Source organism: Ursus maritimus, unplaced genomic scaffold (assembly GCF_017311325.1).
Source record: "Ursus maritimus isolate PB19 unplaced genomic scaffold, ASM1731132v1 scaffold_15, whole genome shotgun sequence".
Lineage (NCBI taxonomy): Eukaryota > Metazoa > Chordata > Mammalia > Carnivora > Ursidae > Ursus > Ursus maritimus.
Genome location: NW_024423897.1, coordinates 63,183,622 through 63,201,611, shown reverse-complemented (window position 1 = coordinate 63,201,611; position 17,990 = coordinate 63,183,622). Strand labels below are relative to the sequence as shown.

Sequence of the window (17,990 nt, the reverse complement as noted above, 5' to 3'; positions counted from 1 at the left end):
TTAACATACACAATTTTCACCACTCCTAACAACACACATTTCGGGTCTCAGTGAGATTCTTTAAATCTCCTTTCACGACAGAAGATCACTGGTACACAGTAGAGAAGCACTGTAACAAAATTATTTTCCAGAAAATACACAAGTGAGAACTAGCAACTCCTACATTTGTGTTCTTTACAGTCTACCATAAAGTAGGCCAAAATTCAGTATTAAATAAATAGGGATTCTTTTATAATAAAAAATTTTACAGCAGTTTTCCTAAGGAAATACATTCATAAGACTTTGTTTACATTCTGTTTTGCAACGACAAGAAGAGCTAGGATTCTCATTTATGAAATGTATCCACAGCGCTAGGGTGTGTAAGACTGTCCGCAGAGGAAACACCAGAGTTCTCTCGTGAGCACTGCAATGTGGGGTTCTGCCAGGGGGCTTTCCCACCTGGAACTTCAGTTCCGTTAGGGCTGTACTTGGCCCTGGGCCATTCCGCCAACTGCTTGTCCGCTACAGAAAACACCAGCCAAGAACTGAGCCATGAGACAGCTGTCAAACAGAGGCATCACCCGCCGGTTTGCTATTTCTGGGGTTGACGGAGGTGCCCCTGAGCCGCTTTCCCCGACTCAGCCTCTAGCTCCGCAGCTGGGAATCGGATCCGGGTCCAGCGGTCCAGGTGAGTTGTTAAGGCAGCTGGAGATGCCGGACCAGCTGGGCTGCGGGCCCTGGGGAGCCTGATGCGGACGAACCCCACAGGGAGTGGGCAGGGCGCGGGCCCTCCTGGACATGCGCTTGCTGCAGCTCAGCGGCCAGGCTGGCCTGGGAGCCTCTGTTGGGCTCGCTAACCGGCAGGTTTTGTTGCACAGATAATGGCTGGATTCTGTGCTCACAGAGTTGGTCAAAATGGTGGCATGGCGTGGAGAACAACTACGGCAAACCAAACACCACCCCTGTACGTGTGATTTCGGTAACGGGCAGGTCTGCTGCTATCAGGGTCAAGAGCTGAGCAGATATCACAGTGACTATTCCTTGTTTTTCTCAACAGCAAAGGTGTGAACAGCAGATTGCACAGACTCTTCCCACCAGGGGCTCAACGCTATTAAAACACTACAAAGTGCTATCAGGCCTTGCCAGTGATGGCTGTGAGAAGTTGCACCATCAGAACTCGGTCACAGCCCAGCACAATCAGTTTCCTTTCCTGAGCAGAGCTGAGCTGGGCCTCTTCAGAAAAGCTTCTGGGAGTGTACGTCCTAAGGCCCACATCCCTCTGATCTTTACCACCTCTTTCCCACAGAAAACCCTGTCTGAGGAACAGGCCAGGGCAGATGAGGGCCTCTTCCCTGGATCACTGTGGCAGCCTCCTCACCACCCAGGACAGCCAGACAGTGGTCTCCCTCCAGAGAATGGGGGGCAAAAGGTGCAGCTCTGTCCAAGGCCATGTTCCTGAGACCCTGGAGGGGGTGAGGAGGGTTCTGTGCTACATTCTCAGGCCCAGAGGTCCTGTGAGGTCTGAGCCCTGCTCCAAGTCCCTTGGCTCTCCATGAAACAGCAGCTCCCCCCGCCCCGCCCTGGCCCCATTAACCTGCTTGCCAAGTGAAGGCCCACTCTACTCAGTTGGAGCCGTGTAGACCTGCCCAGATGGCCAGTGCAACCTCTGACACAGCCCGGGCCATCTCTCAGTGTCAGGTGGGACAGCAAAGGCCAGAGACCAGGTGTTTGGGGGTGGGGGACACCTGGAACCCAGAGGCTGCCACATTGACGCCTGGGCCAGAGCCAGACCAGTGCTGGGCTCTGCAAGTCACAACACAAAAAGGATAAACAAACAGATGTTTCTGCAATTGTACCTACAGTCCCTAAGGTGACAGGTAAGTGTCCGTTAAGACATCACACGGGGCCAACCCCTCGGCCTACACATTGCTCCTGGAATCAGCGCTCCTGCCTCCTGGGGGTGAGAGCCCTGCCTGGGCCTGGGACCACGGGCTGGCATCCCGTCTGTGTCCCTGGCAGTGAGGATGAGAGAGCGGACATGCGTGGCGAGAACTCGAACACAGAGCCCACTTCTGGGGACACGAAGTCAGGGGTGACGGTGCAAGTACCGGCCGGGTTCCAAACCTGGGCACGTGTCCGGAAGGACCCACGGCCCGGCAGCTGGAAGAGGCTCTGCCACGGTCCACTTCCGAGCCCGCAGTGGCCTGTCCGCAGGGGCTCCAAGAAATTCCAGGAGTCAGGCCCCTGGGACGGATCCTAAACCTGCGAGTCCGGCCGGCTGCGCGAGGCCTGCACCGACCCCGGGGCCAGGCCGTCACAGCGGCGTCTCCTCCTGCTCCAGCGCGTGCGGCGGCGCGTGGCACGAGGGCGGCAGGGACGCGAGCTTGAACAGCGCGGGGCGGCGGCGCGCGCGGGGTCGCTGGAAAGAGCGCCGGCTGTGCACGCGGCGCGCCGCCGCCGACCGCGCATGCGCACCCGGGAGCCCGCGGCGCTCGGGCCCGGCGCCCGGCTCGCGGTCGGGCGGTGCAGTGGGCGGGGCCTCGGCGGGCGAGGCCTCGGTGGGCGGGCCCTCGGCGGGCGGGGCCGGGCTCAGGGCGCGCGGGCGCGGGGAGCGCGCGGGGAGCGGGGGCTTCTCGGCGGCGGGAGGGGACGAGCGTCCGGTCAGCGGCACGTCGGAGCCCGTGTCACCTGCGGGAGAAGACGGCGTGAGCGCAGAGGGCACCTAGCGGGGGCCCTGGGGGGGGCGGGGGAGCCCGGGAGGGGGCGCTCGTCAGGTTCCCGGCCCAGTGCCCGACTGCCAGGCCTTCAGCACAAACTGCACGAAGTCAAGACTCCCCGGGTTGACCAGAACCCGGAGCATGCCTGCGGGCAGGGGGCATAGCCAACCTTCTAAGTTGACCGCTGGCGCCCCCACCTCTGGAGGCTGCCACCGCCCCTCTGCAGGTAGGGAATTATAGGAACACTCCAGGCCGTGGGACCTTCCCTCTAATCTTCCAGGGTGGCCTTGCAGCCTGGAGGGTCCCCAGCGCACCCAGCCTGCGCCCCACCCCCACTACGGGGTGTGTCGTGGGGCACTCTGAGGCCATCCCCTGGCCGTGCGGCGAGCACGGGCCTCTGCAGCCCCTTGACCAGCACCTCTGCTCCAGCATGGTGCTCAGTATCATGCCTGCCCCATACAGCCACCCTGCCCAGGAATGGTCCCGGCCACATGGCCTCTGTGGGACACGCAGTGCCCTGCTCTAGGACAAGCAGGGTTCAAGGAAGAGACAGGGGACGGTTATAGAGTTCAGAGGCAGAAGCCAGGAAGAGGCAGAGGAGCAGCGGAAGCACCAGACCGAGGCCCTGCCCACGCGGTGTTTCCCACGAGCTCACTTCTAGTCCCCAGAACATCCCGAGAAAGCCCAGCATATGCGTAAAGAAAATGCTGCACGGGCACCAGACTTGCTAGAACACCCCTCTGTGAAGGCATGGACCGCCTCTCCCCAGCTGGACAAGGAGGTCCTGCTTCTGTTGAAATGAGTGGGAAAGCATCCTGCCCGAGAGCCCCCTCCTGTGCTGGGGGAAAGTTTTGCTTCCTGTTTCCTCCCAAGTGCCCACCAGACACCCAAGGGAAATGTGAAATGAGCCCAAAACCTTGCACAAAGGGGTGAACCCTCTTCCCTGTGGAAGGTAAAGGGGGGACAGCACCTTCTTGGGCCCCAGCAAGAAGGCCCTGAAGCACCTGCAGAATAGGTGCCTCACCCCCTGCCCCCTCCCCTCCCAGCCCTGTCTTACCCCCTCACCCCCCCCCCCAACCCCTGCCATCTCTGGCCTCCTCTCCTGAGAGAGGTGCTGGGCTGGCTGGCTGGCTGGTGGCCTGCCCCTCTGCTTCCCTGTACCCTTTCCCCGAGCTCCTCTCTGTATGAGGCTGAAAGGGACCCGATGCTCTTCTCCTGGACTCAGTTCTGTCACATGGACTTTTCCCAAAGCCCCGGAGCCTTTAGGGGAGAAAAACAGATGTTCCCTACCCACGCAGCCCCCACCCAGCCCTGTGCTCAGCTCCCTCTGAGCTCAAGACTTAGATTCATGGGCTGAGCACGTGGGTTAAAGAAATCCTCAAACGGCTCTGGATCCTGACATCTCAGCTGGAGAAGCTGAGACTCACACGGGTCTCCTAAGAAACGTGCAGCTGGAAAAGAGGCTTAGAAGGAGGAACAGTTGCTGGAGAGAGTCTGCAGAAGTTCAGGTCCAGAGGCAGAGAGGCAGCTGGCTAGGGGAGAGGAGCTAGGAGAGAGCAGGTGTCAGGTGGTGGGCGGGGTCAGGAGTTACATGTGCGTGGACTCAGGGAGGGTTGTGTGGAGCTGTTCCTCGGGGCCATCAGCCTGCAGAAAGGAGTCCACGGACTTGTTGCTGAGGCGGAAGGGCGCCAGGCGGCGGAAGTTGCCCGGAGAGCAGGGGATCTGCACACGGGCCCTCTGGGAGGGCACCACCGTCTCCCCAGGGGACAGCCAGGGTGGCACCCTGGAGAGGATGCTCAGGTCCTCATCCGGGGAGAACACGGGGTTGTCAATTCCTAGGAGAAAGGGCAGCGGCTGGTCAGATTCCCAGGTGAGCCTGGGACAGCAGGGAGGGAGGGTGCGGCCCTGGGGGTCAGACACCAGCTCGTCCCGCAGCCGACACCTGGAAGGTCACCTGGGAGGTCTTTGGGGTTCCATGTTTTGCACTCTATTCTGTCTCTCCATACGCAGCAGGCAGGGCACATGACCTCTCCCTTCTCTGGAGCAGAGACCCCCACCCCCAACTCACACCCCACGTGGACCCAGCACTAGGCCTCCCGGGTCCTGCAGTCCCCATCAACGACCAATGACCATGTTCACGTCTGGGGCCCAAGGAGGGCCGGCCCCACCTCTCACCTGAGGGGGAGTCTGTCGCCGTGGTGTCTTGCGTGATGTTTGCCAGGAACTCGATCCCCCCACCCATTTCAGCATCGTAGTCTGGGGCCTCCTCTGGGTCTGAGAGTTCCAAATCTGGTGGCAAGGGAGGGCAGCATGAGGGAAGTGGGTAAGCACACAGACACCCCGTGTAGTGCCCTTGACTGACACCCTTGGCTGGCTCGCAGAGCACCCCCAGGGTGGTCATCACGCCACCCCATCAGGGCAGCTTGCTGGGAGGCAGTGCCCGGATGGCCATGCCAGCACAGGGCTGGGCAAAGCAAACCCATGCCAGGAGGGTTTCCCTCCTACCCAGGAGCCACGGTGACTGTCCAGCCCTCCTGCCCCTGCTCTGCCTCCTCAGCCAGCCTGGCCTTCTGGAGGCAGGAGCACCCTGGACAACAGGGTCTGCTCAGAGGGGACACTCCTCTTGTAGCTAAAACATGAGTGGGGACTGGGACAGGGGATGTAGGGCCCACCTCCAGGGCATTGCCCACCCGAGTGGCTGAGCCCAAGGTGGGACCAGTAGGACCCCGCGGAGGGTCCTGGCTGCCAAGGGGAAGGGTCTCTCTCTCTCTGGCAGGATAGCGCTCTGCACCCCTCCTGCCCCATCGCATGTGTCTCTGGGTCCTGCTGGCAAGCATCCCGCCAGCCCCCTCGCCCCCCGTATTACCTTTCTCCTTAATGGTGAAATTGGGCATGGGGTTCTCCATGGGCAGTTTCCCGTTGGGAATGCTGCTGTTTCTCTGAGGAACAAAAGAAACTGTTAACAGGTGAGGGCACAGCTACACCTGGACCCCGACTGCCCCAACAGTTCCCAGAGGAGCCCCTGCTGGTGCTGCCTGGAGCCCTCCAGGGCCCCTCCTGCTCTGTAAGGGGGCTACAGGTGCAGAGTGCCTGCCCAGTCCTGTCCCTGGGGGGTGCCCTGGTGTGACCCCAACCCCCAGGGAACCCCACGGTCCCTCTGCCAATGACCCCGTGCCCACTGCCCTCACCCGCTTCTGGGCCCGTTCCCGCTTGTAGAGCTTTGCCGCCTTCTTATTCTGGTTGATCCCCAGCTTGGCCGACTTGAAGGACTCCAGGCGCTTCCGCATGGTCCTGTGGAAGATCTCCTTGTCCTGCTTCTCGTCTTCGTTCGGGGTTAGCTCATGCCGACTGTAGAGGTGCTTGTACTGGGAGAGAGGCAGCCGGGACGGTCACGTGGGACACCACGCAGGGCTGGGTGCCGGGGCTGCCCCAAACCTCACGGCCCCACGAGCGCCCCCAGCCAGACAGACCCGGGGTGAGAGAGCCCAGGGACCCGGCCGGGAGGCTGAGCCCCTGCCTCCCACCAGCCCTTGCAGCCAGAGCGTCATCCGCCCTCAGTGCAGGACGCTGTCCCAGGCGGAGGGGGAACCAGGGCCGGCACCCCGCCCGGCTCCGCACGCCCACCTCCTGCCGAGGCTTGTACAGGTACTGCTGCAGGGTGTGGTGAGTGACCATGTCCTCTGTGTCACGGATGCTTCTCCTCCTCTGCTCCAGGGACTGCATGTCCAGGCACACCGCGCTGACGTTCTCCCTCCTGCATGGGGGCCGTGGTGATTGCCCGCCCTGCCTGCCCTTGCCCCTTAGCCTGGGCACCCCCAGCGTCCTGGGGGGCTAGTCCTGGGACTGACTTCCCATGAGGCCTCCCCCCGGCACACACAGTGCTCCCTGCCCTCCTCACTCGTGCCCCTCGAGCCTGCACCTGCACGCCAGCCAGCCGAGCCCAGCCGTGCCGCGCTACAGGGGCAGGAGGGCCCTGCTCGCACCGCCTTCTCTCGGTGTCCGGTCAGGCCAGACACTAGCATTACTGCAGGTGCCTTTGTGCCCGTGGGCGCGCCCTCCTTGGGGGCCAATCTGGGGGCCTCTACTCCAGCCATTTATGACTCACAGTCGCCCACTGGCCGGTGTCTGTCCAGAGGGGCCCTGCTGCCTATGACCAGGAGGGCCTGGGGAGTGCAGGTCAGGTGAGACCCCTGCCCACAGCAGCCTCCGGGGTCATGGTGGGAGGGGCCCCGGCCAGGGTGGCCTCTTCTGGTGGAAGCCCATGTGGACAGGGGCACGTACAGGAGGTAGGAGACAGAGGCCTCCACGGTTGAGGGCCGCGGAGTGCTGAAGTCCACGTTGACCATGTTGTCGGTGCTGGGGGAACGGATGAAGGCCAGGGACCCACGGCGCTCTCCCTGTGGGGAGGAGACAGCCTGTGTCAGCCACACCGTGGAGTGCCTTGAAGCCAGGAGACCAGCAGCCCCTGGAGAGCTGAGGCCACAGGTAAGGCCTCGCGGAGCGGTTGGTGGCTGGTGGGTTGAAGAGGAAAGCGAAGACAGAACCATGGGTCCTTTAACCCAGCCCCTCAGTGGGCACGGGACATCAGGAAGCATTGCAGCTCCCCAGAGGACTGGGGAGGTGTCCCCTGTCCCCACTGGGGACTCCCAACCATCTGCCCTCAGTTGCCCTAAGAAGGGAACCCCCAGGCCTCTGTCCAGAACTGAATCATATTCAGATCGTGTAGAGCCCAGCCTGACATGAATGAAAGTTGAAAACAGCCACTCTCCTTGGGTGGGAGTGTGGGGCCGAGTGCCAAGGGGGCCGCTGGAGGAGAAGTGGGGACTCCTCAGGTGAGGGCATGAGGCTGTGAGGGCACTAGGGTCAGGGCCCCACGTGGTGGTGCAGGAGACCCAGAGGCACAGCCCAGGAGGACGCACCACCCAGCTGCGGTCTGAGTGGGCAGAGCCAGTCCTCACCGGGGAGGAGTCCACGTCATGGGCCAGGGGCACTCAGTGTGGTGGGCATCGGGGGCCCCGCCAGCAGCCTGCATCTCCCACGTGGGGGCTAGGGGCGCCGGAGTGTCCAGGGGAGACAGGACAGGATAGAGGGACATACCGAACACACTGTCCCAGCACACACCATCAGGACAGCCCCTCCTGCCCACCCATCCAGGCTCGAAGGACATGAAGGCCTTCGCAGTCCCAGAGGGCAGAGATTTGAGCACTGAACTTTCCCAGCCCAGGGCCAGAGGTGCAGACAGCAGGTGACCTTGTCCCTCCCAGTGCCTGGAGCTGGTGGGCTGGGGTTTCAGGGGAGCAGCGTTGGCACGACATTAGCTCAGTAGATGGTGTAGGGGCCCTTCTCTTTACTTATCTCCCTGTGACCCTGCGTCCCTCTGTCTTGGAGTGACCCCTGGTTGTGTTGGGTCATCAGGCTGTACGTTTGGTGTGGACAAGCCCACTAGAAACAGGAATCACTTTCCCCTCTGAAGGAAAAGTTGCTCCCAGGGCTCTGGCTACGCCCTCTGGATGAGGTCCATGGGATTGGCTGAGATGGACGTGCAGATCCCTAGCTCGCCAGGCTCTGCATAGGCCTGAGCTCGTGAGGCGCCAGGTGACCTCCGGGGCCAGGGGCCACGTGTGGGGATACGCATGGGGCAAAGGCAGCTGGCCGATGGAGGCAAAGGCCAAGTGATTGTCACACGTGTGCACTGCCTGGAGGCATGTGGCCACTGGGGAGGGGCCAGCCAGACTGCGTGTCCAGGAGGAGTGGGGTTTGACCTGCAACCTGCGACGAGTGGCTGTGCCGGGCATGCGGCACCAGAGACAGCAAGATCCGGAGAGTCACCATGCAGCCCGTGTGGCAGGGCTAGTCCCTCATCCTTCCACACGCTCCCCGAGCCCACTCAGTGACCCCGCACTGGATGCACCGGCCGCTAGTCGGTGGGGAGCCCCATCAGCCCCACAGACACGGGAGTGGATTCATTACCTACCATACTGTGGATGCAGGAGAGCCCTGTTCACCTGCAGGGACCTTAGAACCACAGGTGTGTCCCCTGTTGACCCCACAGGAGGCAAGACATCCTTGCTGCTTTCCCCTCTGTGTGCGTGGTTGTACGTGTGCAGACATGCATGAACATATGTGTACACATGCATGTTGGGGCATGATTCCATCATGCCCTGGCTGGTCTTTGATCTCAGACCCAGCAGACCACAGAGCGTCCTACAGAAGGCCGTGGGGGAGGGTGCTGTGCCTCTGCTCCCACAGCCACTCTCGAGGTGTCGGAGGACCCAGGAGCTTCTTGTCGTGAACTTGTCGGCAGCCCCAGCATGGTGCCACCTGGGCCTCGGGGTGTGGGGGCCTTCCCTCCCTGGCCCACTGCCCGAGACCCCAGTGGCTGTCCACGTCCCGTGGCTGGGTGTTTCAGCCCCCAACTCCAACAAGAGAACAGACGGAATGTTCTGGTACCTCAGCCACATAGCTGATGGCGTCTTTCAAGTTGAGTTCATGGAAAACATTCAGAATCCGATCTCGTGACTTCTGAGCTGACCTTCTCATAAGGATTTTGCTGAGGAATTTCCTATCAAAGTTGGACCACCTAGGGGGTCAAACCAACACGATGTCAACCGATGGACGGGGACCCTGGCAGCATGGGGGGCCGTGCCGTAGGGGTCCCCCTCCCACTGCCCAGACTTGCAGTGGACATGGTCTCCCAGGAACTGAGACACAGGAGACGCCCTCTCTCCCCCAACCCTGAGTTTTACTTACTGTAAGAAGCACCAAGGCGAGATTTGGAATAAAAGGAATGGCTCTCAGGGTGCTATTTCCCATCCGTGCTCTGTCCCTACCTTTCTATCTGAAGGCACATGTCATTACAATGTATGTCAAATGCGGGATTCTGTCTTCTCATTTAATACAGTAAGGCCAAGTTTTCCAAGCGGCTGCCTAACTCTGGAAAGGGTGGGGCCGGATGGGGGCGGGGCCCTGGGGCCTCGGCTGCAGTGAAGGGGTACATTGTACCTGCAGAGGGATTGGCTGGGGGAGGAGGAACCCCTGAGCTCCCACACTAGGACAGAACCAGGCTGGCCCAAAGGAGGCTTTAAATCCATCCAGTTAGAATACAGGCGAGCACTCCGGCTCGGAAGGGGAGGGGGCTGGGCGAGCATTGAAGAGGAACACCTAGCCGAGGCCCAGGGGGCCATGAGCTGGACAGACACGGTGAGCAAGGGAGAAGAGTGGGCTCCAGTGGGAGGAGGGGGTTTGGGGAGTCCTAGGGGAGGGAGTCCCAGGGGAAGGAGGGGCTCCAGCAGGAGGGGCCCCTCGGGGAGAGGGGTCCCAGAGGCAGAGGGACTCCAGGGGGTTCCCCGGGAGAGGAGGGGGTTCAGGGGAACAGGAGTCCCAGGGGGTGGGGGTCTCAGACAGTCGGGCAAGCAACCTTCCGGCCCCTTCACAGGCAGCGTTCTTCAGTTACCTGCACTTTGTGAGGTTGGCTTATGGGGAATATCAGTGGCTCTTTCTACCCTGAGGGTCCTCCCCTTAGAGGTGGGGGGGGAGGCCGACAGTGGAAACAAAGATGCCTCCAAATTTCGCCATTTCAGCCCAGCCACGGGCATCTGCAGCCACTTACTTGTCTCTGAGGTAATTGTGTCCAATTTGCCCTGATATGTCCTCAATGGCTGAGAGAATGTGGTCGAAAGCCTCCCCCACCCCAGGCGGCCCCTACCCGGCCATGCAGCTTCTCATTGAGTTTGGGGTCCCGATGCTCACTCCTTTTCACCTTCAGCCACTGCACCAGGGGCTTGATGGTCAGGCCCTGGAGGACGGGTATTGACCCTGGTGGCAGGCAGGCTCCACCCCAGGGCCCACCCTGGCCCACTGAGCCCCCAGGGCGTGAATCCACGACACCCTCAGGTGCACAGGGACCTGACCCTGCTCTGACGGCCCCCCAGTTGGCTCCTTAGATTTTCCGAAAGCAAGGGGGAAGTGGGACACTTTCCCGGGCGTGTCTGGTCAACGAAATATTAACTGGGGCTTTGTCAGCCAGCAGCGGCACGGGAAGGACATTTTTAGGCCAAATCGTGCTGCGTCCCCTGTGGGGCCACATGAAAACCTAAAAAACGGCTCCTAGTTACTAAAATAGTAAAAACCAATTAGGGCCTGGAGGCTGGCGAGGCTCGTCACAGCGCCGGGCTGGCATGGTGAGGTCGGGAGGACGGGCAGGGCGCGCGCTCAACCCTACCTGGAAGATGACCGTGAAGAAGACCACGATGATGGTTGTGCTGACGAACAGGTCCCTCTCCTTCACCTTCTTCTCGTCGAGAAGGACGACCAGAGCGAAGGCCACGGCCCCGCGCAGGCCACCGTACGACATGACCACCTGGTCTATGATCTCCAGCTGCACCATCCGGTACCGGTTCAGGACCCAGGTCTGCAGGACAACACCTGCGGGCCGGCCTGCGCTGAGCTCCCACACGTCAGGAGCGCCGCCCCACCCCTTCCCGGCAGCCACCACACTGGGGGGAGCAACATTTGGGAATTCCCTCCTTGGACAGTGACAGTGAGGGCGACGGGTTCTGTTCTGAGGATGGCTCACAAAAACGCCACCGGAGCTCTGCTCTCCCCACACCCTCCTGTCTACACCAACGCTCTCTCTTGGCCACGGGTCAAACCTGCCCCTGTGACCCACATGGCAGTGGAGGCCTTGTGTCCTAGGACCCCTGACACTGCCTCAGTCTGGCAGCCCCTCCCTGGAGCCCCCAGTCCCCACTGAGCACAGGCAGAACGGGTGGTGGTCCCAGCCTGGCCTGCACCCCAAGGACGGGCAACAAGGGTCACAGCGGGCAGCAGGGCTCCTGCCTCACATGAGCCTCCATCTGCTTCCTCAGCGACTGTATCCACAGTGAGTCCAGGGGAACCAAATGGGTTCCTCTACGTTCTAGAACCTTCTACCCTGCCCCCCAGCTGTGCTCTCTCCATCTCAAGGTGACAAGGCTGTGAAGAAAGCCTGAACCTTCACTGAAGATAACCAATGGCCTGGCCACTGAGGCTCCCCAGGGGCTCCTGAGCCGGCCATTCACCGGGCTGGGGAGTTCCACAGACTCCCCACAGCTGGTCCCCACTGTCCACCCTCCACTGTCCCCACCATCCCTCGTCATTCCTGCTGCCCCCCATCATGCCCCATCCCCCATCGTCTCCCCTCCACCCTGTCATCGCCACCTCCCGCCACTCCCCATCTCCCCATCATTCCTGTCACCACCCCCCATCCCCCCTTGTCCCCACCATCCACCCAGCACCCTCACCAATGGCCCGGTACACGGAGATGAAGACCAGCGTGAGGAGCACAAAGGCCGTGTTCCACTTCCAGATGAGTGGGTTCACGGCCGAGATGCCGAGGAACATGAAGATGATGGTCTCCGCCCCGCTGGCCAGCATCTTCATGGTGTAGCGCACGGTGGTGGCCGACTGCTCCGAGATGTTAGCCTTCACGTACTTCTGACAGCAGATGCCGCAGAAGGTGATGCTGGGGGCGGGACGGGCTCTCAGTGAGACTGGGGGCTGAGACTCGCCCGCACGGGTCGTGGGCCTGTGTCCTGGGCGCGCACCCACCCCACTGAGGGCCCTTCTCTGGGAGCTGGGCTCCCCACGCTCGAAGCCCTGAACCCGGAGCCACCCCGTGGGCCGCCTCGGTGTCTGCCCACAGTCCGGCGGCAGCTGGCCGGGGCGGGGGTGGGGTGCCGGGGCAGATTTGGCCTCCCGTCCAGGGCACCCAGAAGAGGCCGCGTGTGTAGGCAGAGCTCAAGGATGGTTCTGTGAAAACGCCAGCTCCTGATTTAAAACCTGAATAGGCCAGATTCTTCACCCCACAGTGGCTTCTCACCCTCACAGGGAAGCGGGCCAGGCAGATGGGGGCCGGGAAGGGACCAGGAAGGTGGTGCCCAGGAGGGGAGGGGCCCCGTCCCGTCCCCTCTCCCTCCCCTCTTCCCTTCCCCCTCCCCTCCCCTCCCCTCCTGGGCACAGCTGCTTGGCTGTGCCGTAGGCGACCCCGCCCAACCCCTGCCCACCAGCAGTGGCCCTGACACAGGATGGCCCTGGAGCCCCGGGCCGTGGGAGTGAGGGGACTCACGCCAGGATGGCCCTGGCGCCCTGGGCTGTGGGAGTGAGGGGACTCACGCCAGGATGGCCCTGGCGCCCTGGGCCGTGGGAGTGAGGGGACTCACGCCAGGATGGCCGACAGCGACAGCATCTCGGACGTGAGGTAGGACAGGTAGGAGATGATGAACACAAAGCCCGGCTCGATGATGCGCACGTGCTTGGTGAAGCGGGTCACCAGCGACAGCAGGAAGGCGAAGATCACCCCCACCAGCGTGCCCCCCAGGCTCACCACGAAGAAGGACACTGCGGGCCGAGGACACGGGCTAAACTGCCTGAAAGGCCCTTTGTGGCCGGGCGTGGCTGGCCCCTGCGTGGGCGCGGCTGACCGGCAGTCCTTCCAGGCCATTCCTCATCGGGGGTTGCCTGGTAACCCCCACAGAGGCGCCAACAACTCAGCAAACAAGAGGCCGGTTCTCTCCCCCCACTCCAGAGGCCGGCACGTGGAGAGCGGGAGGCCTAGCTCCCCTCCCCCATTGTGGAGAAAGCCCAAGAAGGTAGCCTTAGGCAGGGCTGTCCCTGGGCCCCCAGGACAGCCGGGCTGTCATCGTCCCTGCCCAGGGAAATGTTTGCTCAGGACCAACCAGGACACCAGGATCCATGTCCTCCAACCAGACATGCTGGTGGGTCTCACAGGGCAGCAGCCCTTGCCTCCCCACGGTGCCAGGACCCAAGGAAATTGTGTTGGTGAAACACATTGGGACAGGAGGGAACTGCCATGGAGACTTCAAAGTGGAAATGCCTTTTCCTACACAGGCTGTGGGTCCCGGGGGGCCTGGTGCCGAAGCCTGGAGGTGGTCCCCATGCTGAAGAGGAGATGTGACCCCCACACTCCCCAGGTGCATGGACCCACCAGCCACACACCTATGCCTTTCACACAATCCACGCCAGTCACCTTGTCACCACCCAGCGTCACGAAAGATTCAAACACGTTGTAGAGGACCTGGGGGGGGGGGGACAGAGAGGCAAGCATGACATCAGGTCGGCCCTCAGCCAGCGCTCACCCCTCCCTGACTCAGGCCCTAGGCCTCGAGGACTTGGGCTGGATGGAGCAGCCCATGGCGGACACCAAAAATCACTGGGAGGAAATCATCACGGGGTAATAATGGTCAATAAGACGAAGGCCAAGGATGAGCCAGCAGGTGGGATAGGAGAGGCAGAAGAACATTCTAGAAGGAACTAGAATCTTCAGGAGCAAACGTGGCCCTTTCCTACTCTCAGCAAAGCACAAAGCTCCCCACTGCATTTAACTCTGTTTGTTTTCCAAGATGAAGCCAGAGTTTCATGTTTAGTGACTTCACTCTCGCATTGACTCCTGACTGTGGGATCACACCCCTTGACGTCTTTGCACGTTGGCATTTAAACTGTAACCCACCAAGATATTAGAGATGAGAAGCTCGAGAACTGTTTGCTAGGCTCGACTGCGGAGAGTGCTGTGCTTCCTGGGCCAAGCCCTCCCAGGGACGCCACTCCACATGGCCGGGCCGAGGGGCTGCCGTGGGCAGGATGCAGGCTCCTCGGGAAGCAGCTTGTCTCTAGGCCCTGAGCCCAGCTCTCCAGGTCTGCTCAAGGGGACAGAGGACCCCAAAAGGCAGGGTGTGCGGCTGTCTCTGCAGCAGGAGGTACGCGGACTGGACGATGTGCTGGCGGTGGGCAGGGCCTGGCCTCGGAGGGCGGGCCCCGGGGAACGGACCACACTCTGGGATCTCCGTGGAAGCGCGGGTGGGGGGCGGGCTGAAGCCTCTCACAAGATGTACGCAGACCTCTGTGGTGGGCTCTGCGGTCAGGAGAGGCGGAGCCACGGCACACGGCAGCCCGACCTCGAAGGAGCCGTGTGTCACATTTCTGATTGAGTTTCCAATTAATTATCAGATTCCCCCGAGAACATCTTCTCTGCTACAGAAGGAATCTGGTGCAGCCCAACCTTAGGACTCTTCAGCCTCCTGAACCCGGAAGGGACGCGAGAAGGGAGCTTCTTGGAGAGGCCACTGGGACTTTCAGAGCCCAGACAGATCTTCATATCCCGCTGCGCCTGCAGAGCCCTCGGGACGGGGAAAGGGGCCGGTGGGGCCAGGGCAGGCGCTCGGAGACACACCGCCCGGCTGACCCGCGCGGGGAAAGTGCTCTGTGCGTGCCTCCGAGTTACCCATAAATCACTCACACAGGCGTAGTGGCCCAGTTTGGGGACGGGTTTCGAAAACTCCATGCTGGACGCCGTGGTGACGAGACGGTGTCCCCACATTTCATGAACCTTCTGTTCGCTTTGTGGAGAGGTTGTGGCCTCACAGCCTAACACAGGGTCCTCCAGCTCCTGCCTGCCCACGGGGGCCCTGCCCTCCTGGAGAGAGAGCTGCCTTCGTGGGCACACGACCCATGCCAGCTCATCTTCCTTCCTGAATTCTGGTGAGATCTTGCTGTGTGTCCTCAGATGCTCTCTTAGGGCACTCAGGAACCGGGGGCACCAAGTCTGGGCCCGAAGTTAGAGCCGTCCAGCTCTGGGAACCGAGGTGGTGGGCCGACTGATCGTTACCGCAACGGGGGAGAACGGACGAGGAACTGGTCAGGCAGGCGGTCATTCTGAGTTAGGAGTTGCTCAGGGAAGGGAGCCATGCGACAAGGGTGGCATGGGGAAGCCTCCTGCGGTCGGAGCTGCGAGCGGAGGAAGAGCCCCTCCCACAGACGCGGCCTTCGAGCACCACCTCCTCGAGGCCGCTTCCTCTGCCCTCTGCACCGAGGGGCACTGCGGCCACAGGGGGACCGTGTTTCTCCCGCCCACAGTGGCTCTGAGATGCTCTGTGCCAAGTCCCAAGGCCCGCCCGGCACCCGCTCACCACAGTGACAGCGTCGTTCAGCAGTGACTCCCCAAAGACGATGATGAACAGGACCTCGTTGACGTGTACCTCCTCGAACACGGCCAGGACAGCCACCGGGTCCACGGCGGCAATCAGGCTGCCGAACAGGAGGAAATCCAGCAGCCCAATGTTCAGGTCTCCTGCAAGACAGGCAGGGCCATCAAGGAGAGCCCTTTGGGGCGCAGGCACCCTTCCTGCCCTTGGCCTTCTGGGGGGCTGCCTCAGGCTGCTGTCTTGCTGATGGCTGGGCTGGAGGCCCCTCAGGATGGGGACTCGAAATCTCTTAGGTCTGGAGCTGGCTGGTTATGGGAACCTGGGTCAGACTCCCTGCCTCCCTCCCACGGGCTCCCACAGCCTTCAGGAACGGTTGGTCTCACCCCCAGCGGGGACTGACCGCCCCTGCTTCTTCCCTTCATCTCCCCTGGGCCTGGCTGCTCCCTTCTGGCCAGCCTGCCGGGAGGGTGCTCAAGCAGATGGGGGGCCCGGGGTACCCGGCCTGGCACAGCATGAAATCAGACCCTGGTCCTGGGCGGTCTGCAGGCCAGGGATGGACATGGCGTATGTGCTAGGTGGCAGGTGGTCCCCCTCGACAGGCATGGGGGAAAGGGCTCCCTGGGAAGTGATATCTCAGGCCAAATCAGAGCCACCAGGACCAGCCTGAGGGGAGGTGATGGAGGGGGACAGGGCAGGGACAGGCCTCACAGGGTCTGAGGAAACCCTGGGGTCTCCAACAGGACGGGCTGCCAGGGAGGTCTGAGCGACAAGAGGGGAAATGGGGGCTCAGACAGGAGGAAGGGAGCTTGGAGGCACAGGTCCTCAAAGCTCAGCCTAGCCTGCTTCTTGGAGCAGGTTCCTGGTGCCCTGGGGGGCAGGGGTCGTGCTCAGATGCACTTTCCAGCTTCTCTGTCCTTCCAGATTCATCTCAGTCTCCAGCAGCAGTCTGCCCTGGACACCACCTCAGGGATCCGCATATGGTTGCCTGTCCCAGCTCTGTTTGGGACACACAGGCTCTCAGCAGGCTGGTTGGAGGAGGGCCTTGTCCAGGGGCCTTCTTGGCATGGAGCCTCCTTCCCCAGGCTGAGGGGACTTAAACAGAACCCAGGGGCCTGTCAGGCCTGGAAGCCATGGGAGAGGCCCGCCGGGGTGGGGAAGGTGGAAACCGTGTGGGCTGGACGCCTGCCCGTTCAGGGCTGTGGGCCCCCTCCAGGTCGAGGACAGGAGGGTTCCGCAGGAGCCCGGCTCTCCCGCGGGGCCAGGCAGGGCCCTGGGCGAAGGTTGTGTCTGCGGAGAGACAGGGCTCTGGAGGGGGTTTCCTGTGAGCTCCGGGTGTTGAAGCAGTGACAGGTGTTAGAACCAGCTTCCAGTGACTTTAAAATGTCTGTTTTGGAACAGGAATCACAGGTTTTGCTCTCCCACCTCCAGACACCTTGGGTGAGGCGGAGGGGGGAACACAGTCCTTCCTGGCTTCAGAGGCCAGGGGCTCCCAGACGCACATTCCCCTGCACATTCCCCTTTGAGGTGTTCCGTCTTTAAGCGCTTCCTGGCTCGATGGCCTCTCGCTGTCCACAGACCCTGACAGACCTGGTGGTACATTCTAGAAGCCAGCCATCCAAGCAGCAAGTGCCCCGGGTCCGGGAGCAGCCTGCTTTCCTCCCTGGCAGGACAGTCCACCACCCCCTGCCAACAAGTTTCCCGGGACCGGACTGCACTGTGGGTGCCCGATGACCAGCTGTGTGCTCCAGGACCCTCTTTCTGCCACGGGCAAGAGGACCTGAGTTTACACCCATCTGAGGGGGCCTCTCTGACTGATGGCCTGGAGCCTCTGCTGGGCCTAACCCCAGCTGGCCTGTCCAGATGCCCACCCAGGATCCCCACCGCCAGGCCTACCTGTGGCCTGGCCTAGGCCGACCGTTCCTCAGAGGCGTATCTCCCTGGCCTTGACCTGCACCTCAGAGCCTGGTCACCGGTCTGCAGAAACTGACCCCTACCTCCCCAGCCCCATCAGGCTCCAGACTCCGGGTGTCTGGGGACAGGAGAGACTCATTGGCCCCTGGGTGCTGTTCTGCTCCGTGACCTTGCCTCACGCCCACCCTTGACCACCTGCATCCCGAGGGCTGAACGCAGGCGCCCTCAGGGACTCTTGTTCCAAACCCCAAGACTTGCCCCTGGGTCCAGTGGCCGGAGGTGGTCCTGTCATCTTAGCTGTGACCCAGCTATCTACATGCATCGCCAATAAATGCAACTGAATGCCCCCAAGGCTTACTCACCAGCGAGGCCTGGCCAGGTGCCCTCTGTCACCTTGGGGGGGGGG

At 61.9% G+C, this 17,990-nt stretch overlaps 1 protein-coding gene across 1 annotated transcript in view; it reads right to left on the bottom strand.

The window, feature by feature from the left end:
* Positions 1 to 4,283: 4,283 nt before the first annotated feature.
* Positions 4,284 to 17,990, bottom strand: part of SLC9A3 (solute carrier family 9 member A3) — a 45,594-nt gene continuing 31,887 nt past the window's right edge. Inside the window, 14 exon segments of the mRNA XM_040630592.1 lie at positions 4,284 to 4,531; positions 4,872 to 4,985; positions 5,563 to 5,635; positions 5,885 to 6,061; positions 6,321 to 6,450; positions 6,978 to 7,093; positions 9,147 to 9,276; positions 10,306 to 10,400; positions 10,402 to 10,491; positions 10,918 to 11,120; positions 11,978 to 12,198; positions 12,896 to 13,073; positions 13,692 to 13,770; positions 15,659 to 15,819. Of these exon segments, the coding sequence (XP_040486526.1) occupies positions 4,284 to 4,531; positions 4,872 to 4,985; positions 5,563 to 5,635; positions 5,885 to 6,061; positions 6,321 to 6,450; positions 6,978 to 7,093; positions 9,147 to 9,276; positions 10,306 to 10,400; positions 10,402 to 10,491; positions 10,918 to 11,120; positions 11,978 to 12,198; positions 12,896 to 13,073; positions 13,692 to 13,770; positions 15,659 to 15,819 (2,015 nt within the window).